This window comes from Drosophila virilis, chromosome 2 (genome assembly GCF_030788295.1).
Source record: "Drosophila virilis strain 15010-1051.87 chromosome 2, Dvir_AGI_RSII-ME, whole genome shotgun sequence".
NCBI classification, from domain to species: domain Eukaryota; kingdom Metazoa; phylum Arthropoda; class Insecta; order Diptera; family Drosophilidae; genus Drosophila; species Drosophila virilis.
Genome location: NC_091544.1, coordinates 29,382,837 through 29,391,024, shown reverse-complemented (window position 1 = coordinate 29,391,024; position 8,188 = coordinate 29,382,837). Strand labels below are relative to the sequence as shown.

The 8,188-nt window shown below is 41.2% G+C and overlaps 1 protein-coding gene across 1 annotated transcript; it reads right to left on the bottom strand.

Moving 5' to 3' along the window:
- Positions 1–756: 756 nt before the first annotated feature.
- On the bottom strand, positions 757–6,131 carry LOC6632962 (chloride channel protein 2). The gene is made up of 12 exons (XM_070207393.1): positions 5,706–6,131; positions 4,404–4,511; positions 4,170–4,341; positions 3,980–4,108; positions 3,786–3,919; positions 3,565–3,721; positions 3,295–3,505; positions 3,122–3,223; positions 2,648–2,882; positions 1,644–2,585; positions 1,353–1,586; positions 757–1,292 (listed from the first exon to the last, which is right to left on the bottom strand). The coding sequence occupies exons 1-12, from the start codon at positions 5,877–5,879 to the stop codon at positions 1,074–1,076; spliced, it is 2,817 nt and encodes a 938-aa protein (XP_070063494.1). The 5' UTR covers positions 5,880–6,131; the 3' UTR covers positions 757–1,073.
- Between the last annotated feature and the right edge of the window lie 2,057 nt (positions 6,132–8,188).

Sequence of the window (8,188 nt, the reverse complement as noted above, 5' to 3'; positions counted from 1 at the left end):
CAATCAATTCTCTCTCTATAAAACATATCCTAAAATCGAAATTTATGGAATCATTTAAAAAATTGTTCTGTATATAAGTATGATCTGTAAATATGTTCAAGAAAGTAAATATGTATTCGATTTTCAGACGCTCAAAGTTAACTTATTCTTATTCGCGTTTTAAATTAAATTAAAACGAGAAAAAAGGGCTATCTTCGGCACGCCAAAGACTTAATACCCTTGCAGACCCAACATTTTCATAATGCTTATAGTGCTTTGCCCCCATCTAAGAAGTACCGGGAAAATAGTAAATGCCGAGTTTGGTCAAGATATCTTGATAAACAAAATGTTTTTTCATACAAAAACTTAATTTTCGACCGATCGTTCCTATGGCAGCTATATGATATAGTGGTCCGATCCAGCTGGTTTTCACATATGTGCTGCGTGCAACAGAAAGAGGGAGTTCTGCAAAGTTTCATTAAGATAGCTTTAAAACTGAGGGACTAGTTCGCATAGAAACAGACAGACGGACATGACTATATCGACTCGGCTGTTGATGCTGATTAAGAATATATATACTTTATGGGGTCGGAGATGTCTCCTTCTATGCGTTACACATTTCACGACAAAATTATAATACCCTCTGCAAGGGTATAAAAATGCAGCTTTATCCGTTCCCACGAATTTCTTTTGATTGTGGATCGTATGAAGTTTTGCACAAATAGTGTTTGCCTAATGGTCGCCCGTTTCTACTGATGGCTCTCATAAAATCATAAATTATTAACAAAATTGCGAGACATTTATTGACGTAAGACACATCAACATAATTCTAATACATAACAAGCAAAACTTTTGAACATTTTTAAGGTACAACCACTTAAAATATATGTAGTATAAGTATTTTTCAGTTTCGTTTCGTAGGCGGCGCACCAGATGAGTCCAGTCATTTGGATTTAAGTTTCAACATTTCTATAGATAGTTGATTTATATTTTTGCATATCAAGCAAGTGTGCTTTGAGTCCTGCTCCTTACTAGCTATAATAGTTTTCGTTTAGGTAAGCGCTAAACTTTTTTGTTTCTCAGGTGATCCTCAGCTAAACGCTGGTGTGTGCGCCCTGATTGACTGCGCCGTTTCCTTGTGCCTCCATGAGATTGGCTCGAATGTCGCCAGACATGGAGTTTACAGAGGTGATGGTGCTATTGACGCCCTCGTCACTGGAGCTGCCTGCGAGCAGGGGCTTCACATCTGGCGGATGTTCGCGGGCTGAAGGCTCAAAGCTCTGATTGTTAATGTCCTCAATGGCTTTGCGAAGCTAGAAAACAACGGCTCATTGGCGGAAATAGTTTGGATAGTTGTGCCAACGTTGACTCACCTCCTTAAGGCTTACCACGCCCACAAGGCGACCAATATTTGTCACGTAGGCGTGATTAACGCCCATCATGGAGAACAGGGAGTGCACGCGCAGCAATGAGGTGCGTTCCACCAGCTGAAAGGGTGAAGGATCCACGCGTGCCGCACAGTTGTAAAAGTCTATAGGCTTGGCCAATTGATCTAGCTCCCAAAGCTTCTTGCCCTCGGGTGACATGTCGACGACACGATCGCCAATCTAATGTTGGGCAATGATTAGAGACTTAAGTTTTTCAAAACATTCAACAGCAGTTACCAGGTGCACACGCTTTGATGGACTGGCCACGGGCTGCAGCTGCTCATTGGAACCAGTTTCGAGATCGAGCACCGGATCCGAGGATTTCTTGAAAATGGACTGAAAAGCCGTGCGCAGCGGGGACTCGGAATTGCTGTGAACGCTGTTTAGCGAGTCGCTGGATTGCTGATTGCTTTTCTTCAATATGGACTTGTGCGTCTCGGCTTCCGCAGCGTTAAGCTGGTGCAGATTCAGCATGTCCTGGGTGGCCACAACGTCGAAGCGTGACGGGCGTCGCACAGAAGACTGCTCCTTGATCTCCTCTTCGCGCCATCTTTGCGCCATTTCCATGCGCTTCTCGCGTCCAACCTGATCCTCGATTAATTTAACCAACTCCAGACGCTGCACGGAGCCCAGAAGAATCATATTTTCTGGACTCTCAACCAAGGGCAGCGAGCGTAGCTTCTTGTTCTGCCGCAACAGATCCTTGAGGCTCTGGTAGGAGATGCCCTGCCAAATGTACTTGACATCGCGCAGCATAAAGTCCGCCACATACTTGTTGTACAGCGAGGAGTTTGTGTAGAGCAGATCGGGTAGATAGGGCAGCTTCTTGATCATTATCACACTCTCGTACATGGACGGCTGCAGCAGCGAGGCCACCGCATTGGCCACCAGCACAGCCACCAGCACGGGCACCACAAACGCAATTTGTCCCGTGATCTCAAACACGACCACGGCCACCGAAATGGAATGGGTCACCGAGCCGGCAAAGGCAGCAGCGCCCACAATGGCATACGCCGCCGGCATAATAGGTGACATGCACTCGCCATAACGCACGCCCAGCGGAAAAGTCCAGGCCACAAATTCGCCAATCAAACGACCAAAGCCGCTGCCAATCTTCAGAGCTGGTATGAACATGCCATGCGGCACGGCCATCGTGGAGCCAATGATGGAGAAGAAGTACTGCGGGAAGCGGAAGTAATGGATGAGTAGTTGGTTCTCTGGCTGGGTCAACAGCTACCTACATGGAAGAGCGTATAGCTAATCAGATTGCCAAAGATGCTGGTGTAGTTGGTTTGCCAGTGGGCGACAATGTTCGCCTGCTCCGCGCTCATATCCTTCTCGGTCCAGGTAAAGTTACTAAAGAGCTCAATCAACTGATCCTCAGTGCTGAGATCACCGCCCAGAAACTTGCCGGTGCCCAACGGGAAGGTCAGCGTGGATATCAGCAGGGCCAGCAGGCCGGGATATAAGAGGCGACTGTTAAAGAGCGAGACTCGGCATTGAATTAATCGTTCATGATATTATCTATATACAGAAAACTGTTTGTCTGATTGACTGACTGATTGAGTGATTGACCATGAGGTTAACTGACTGATTAATTGACTGACTGATTTACCGAGTGATTGACGGATTAACTGACTGACCGATGGACTAACTATCGGACTGATTAGGACTTATGAGAAATAGCGCGTTTTTCGATCACAAAATAAACTTACTTCTTTTGCAGAAACTTATTCAATTTCTTGCTGGAGCGTATGAAGAGCACATACTGACGATGCACCCAGACAAAGGAGGCGCCCAGCAAGCCGCAGAGTGCACTTGAAGAATATAACGAGATATATATATTTGAAGAAAGGACGAAAGATTACAAGTCTAACAAAGAGCTTACCCAGTCAAGGCGAAGAAGACAAGCTCCCGCGAATCGAAAGGAAACTCTGTGCTGATATTGGTAGGATAGACAGCGGTAACTGTGTCAGCGCCCTGGAACCACACGGCCAAAAGTCGCACCGCCGAAGCGCCCACCACACAGCCAAAGAAACCACGCCAATAATTGCGCACCGCAAAGTATGTGGTTGTCACCTCAATGCTGAAAAGCACAGCTGAAGCATGACATTCATTAGTTTACATATACTGAGTCTTAGATCAGCTTCCGCCTCACCTCCGATGGGCGCCGCAAAGCAGGTGCCCAGACCCAAGGCGCAGGCAGCGGCCAGCATTTCGGTGCTGCGCGACTCATTCTGATAGATGCTGCGAAATGGCGTTGCCAGTTTGCTTAGGAGATGCGCCACAATGCTGGCGATGTGCACATAGGGACCCTAAACCGAGGTAAGCCTTAACTAGTTGCGAATTGTAAGCAAAAAGCTGTATTTTTCAGCTCACCTCCTTGCCCAGTGGCATGCCGCTGCCCAACACGAATGTTAGGCCCAAAACCTTGGCCACCAGCGTCTTAAATGTGAGATAGTTCTTCAGTGGAACGCCACGCAGAATGGTCTTCATTTCAGGTATGCCAGAACCTTAAAGTTTAAATTATAGTGCTGGTTTAGGAGAAAGAATTGTCAACAGACAGCTCCTACCTGCAGCTTGGGGTGCCAAGTAATGCACAAAAGTGGCTGAAAATAATATCATTAGCACGGGTATTGTGACCCAAGTCAAATACTGGGCAAATGGATCGGCAGTAATATCCTTATAGAACCAGAAGCGCGCTGAAATGAAAACGAAAAGTTAATTTATATATCTGCACATCAGGCTATAAGCTGGTATTACCTGCCACAAACAAGCGTATGCCTTCGTCCATGGCCAGGGATATGAGGGCCATTATAATGGCGCATGTGGTAAGAAAGATCCAATCCTTGCTCAGGCGATCGGAGACATGGTGCCACGCCCACGAGGACATGCTGTGCAATCTCGTCGGGTCATTGGACTCCAGCTGCAGCAGCTGTACGTAGGGAAGGGCGTTTGTTGTTAATTAATTATATGTTATGTAAGTTGTATCCAAACCTGACTCCTGAGCTTATCCTCCTGTTTGCGCAACTTGGCGAGCTTGCGCAATCTTCGTGCCTCATCGCCTGCAAATTGCTGTAGATCCCTAGAATAACGGCCATACATCTACAGATCAATACCAAAAAAAAAAAAAAAAAACAAGAAAAAACCGAAAAAATAAGACATGACTCATCAATATTTCAGACGGTAGGACAAATAAAAAACAGACAGAATTTGTCACATGTGAGGTGCTAAAAAATTAACGTATTTAGATAGTCGCACAATACATGCCACATACATACACATACATATATATACATTTTTTTTATGTATGTTTTCTGGCAAAATATAAAAGAATTGTAAATAATATAGTCACATTTTTCACATGCGCAGCGAATTAAACACTTTAAGCGATGCTAATTAGCCACAATTAACGCAGCTTGCCCGGAAAATAATGGATAAAATTACAAAGAAAAAAAAAAAAACAAATTTGAAAAAAGGAAAAAAAAAAGCGTGACATTAATCAAAGCAGGTGGAAAAAAAAAGTGGATATTTGCATATCTAAAAAGCAATGCAAACAATTGGGGCCTCGGGCCTGCTCCCCACTCATGTCACAATGCCATCAAATATTAGACCAGGTAAGTGACAAATTATCACTAGATGTTTGCCAATTAGTTGTCAGACAATAGACACAAGCTGTGAACAGCAGCCAGCAAAAAATTGGTTTGATTGAATATCTTTCGGCTGTTTATTCAACAATTTTTTTATTATAAAATGTTTGGTTATACCCATTTGTCAGATTATATATTTTTGTCATAACAATTGTTTAACTAAGCTCGTACCAGGCGCGCGTTTAGATTCAGTTTCGGAATTTGCCAGCCTGATAGCTTTAATGGCGCGAAAGCTTTAGCTGGGTTTGTGTCTTCGCTATGCTACTCTGTGCATGCATATATCTAAGTTCAGCACCAGTGGGCCAGGATATGTGGAAACAGATCGTTAGATGCGCAATTTCTCAATTTCAGTTGTAATTAAATTGATTGAAATTGAACAAAAATCACATTGCTTCAATAAAAACTGGAACTAAGAAAATGTAGATGCACAGAGTTAAATTAGAATTTCAGGCGCAACGTAATGTATTTGCAAGAGCTTGAACTACATGAGTTCGATTTCTTAGGCTATACCTAGCTGTTGTACAACATGAAGAACCACAGCTTTATTTTATTTTCAAAGGACTCTCAGAACTTGTATTCTTAGTCTCAAAGAAAAAAGACTTGACTTTCGGCCGACTTTCATATTCTTTTAAGCCCACTTATCGCTCACCAGCGTATGCGTGTAGCCGAAATCTTCCTGATCATCGCCGGCGATCTCGCGTTTCTCCTGCTCCTGCCGCGCTGTGGAGCCATTGGAATATGTATCTGGCGATTGGGGCGCTACGATGCTGGCCGCGGGCTGCCGCGAGGACGAGACAATGGGCTCCACATCGTCGCGTTTCATTTTGATATCTATCGAACGGCGCACACGATAAGTGCCCTAATAATATTAATTATCGAAATATTTATTGACGTTATTTTTAAGTTTTATTTAATCAACACTTGCACTTTTTACTTCAGTTAATATTTTTTAATTATTTATTTATTTTTTATTGGCTATCGCGGAAGACATCCGACCACCAGCGCTGCCAAAATAGGTTTATCAACCCAGAGCAATAAATGCGCTGGAGTTTCCACAGCTGTTGCCCTCAGGTTGCTGCTGCTGCGGCTGCTGCCTCAGTCGACTTGGACGCAGCTGAAACAGTGCGAGTCCAACTGGCCAATAAGCCTACTAGGTGCTGTCGACATTCGCTCTCATTTTTCACCAAGCTGCGAAAGCTGCCCTATAAAATCGTTTTTGATATGGGGTTTGTTGAGTGTTAAGAAATCTTCACTGAAAACTAACTATAAAACTTGAAAGCATTTTGACTTGAAAGAATTTTCTGGGTTGAAGATTAAATACCATTGAAAGCAAGAGGGGTGAAACAGAAAAGATCAATAACCGCCAGTTATTTGATCATATTTAAAAAAGAAACTAATTTAAAAATATTGTTTGTTTTCTATTAAGATGTAAAGCAATTTATTTTTAAGAAGATAATCGAAAATTTTGTCCACTCTACCAATTATATCCAGTGAGAGCTTTTATTTTAGCGACCAAGGAAGGAAAAAATGAATTATTGTTTGCTGTGTTTTATTTCTGTAATAGATACAAATCGGAATAGCTTTCTTGTGTCGTTTAAATTCTTCCGATTTCTTACATATTATTACAAATGTCAAATCAATTCACATTTTTACAATTTATTTACAATTTATTTACTGGGTATCTTGTAGTTGATTTAGCTGAAAAGCCGTCAGTATGTGGGGCTTGCAATTCTGTTATTAATATCGTTAACATCTTTGAATTATGTAAAGCCGCACCTTGAAGTTCTGTTAACGTGCTGCTAATTTGTACAGAATATGTTAAGGCTCCATCTAGTTTAACAGCAGTAGTTTTTTACTGCTCACATCCAGAAATTTTGGCTGCTTTATATTCGAAAACGACTGGAAATGATTGCCCAGCATAGCAGCAAGCCGATAAAAACTGCAATCCACCAATTGAAGTTCTTTGAATAGATAGCACAACTGGTTTCGTCATCGTCAACCACGCCGCCCAGTTGATATCCGTATTTCATTTGGGCTTGCATGGATTGCTTCTCATAGAGTGGATAGTTTAGTATTGTATAATTCGCATCGGACATGTTTTCGGGGTATAAACAGTTCGCTACGAGTTCTTCAGTATAGCGAAATCTATAGGGCAAACATGTAAGGGCGACCACGTTCTCGATCGTTTTCCCAGTTTTTGGGTTAACAAAATGTCCATTTACATTTAATGCAATTTGGGTCTCATTAAATATTGCCGACTCGCCCATAGATATTAGATAAGCACTTTCTTTAATTTTGAATACTACATATGGCTCGCCTGCTGTCATTAATTTATCAATATATTTTTCGATTATCTTCAATGGGTAATTGCCGTTGCATACCCTAGTCCAATTTTCGTCAAATATGTCTGAGCAGCTTTTAGGGAGTTTTCGGGTTTTCATAATCTCGTGCTGCCTCCAAAACAATTTTCTCAGGCTCAATTTATAATAGTTGCTATTTTCAAAAAATACTTCAGTTTATTGACTTATAAGTCTGATGTTTTCAGACAAACAAAATCACAGTTCCCTTATATTTTAAATAAAAAAATATTTGATCTGTTTGTGCTTAACGAGAGTTCACTTCACGAAATAGTTGTCAGCTCCAGCCTCGAAACATTAAGTCGAATTTGTATGGATATTACTGAAAAAATTGATCTATTGCAAAAATTGAATATATAGCAATTACCTATAATGAATGTATATATCTGAAAAACTTTATTTTTATTCTTTAAGACTAAAAAGTGATGTATGACATTTCTGTTTCGACTCTCTGCTTCATTTTAGAACCCAATCATTATTTAGCTCTACATTTTAAGCATAAATACTTGCACTTTAAATTAAACAAATATTCTTCAACAATATATTTTTATATCAATCCAAACCTATTACTTTTGTATGGAAAGTTGATTTTTTCTTAAAATTATTTTAATATTTTTTGCTTGAGTTCTAGATCTAACAGTTCAATTATTTGTTATTAGCAAATATTCAACAATGGTCTAATAATTTAGCATCTTCGTGAATGATTGTTTACAATATTGCAAGCTAATCTATGATTCGATACAGAATTAGCCTGGTTAAGCGCTTTTGATTGAAA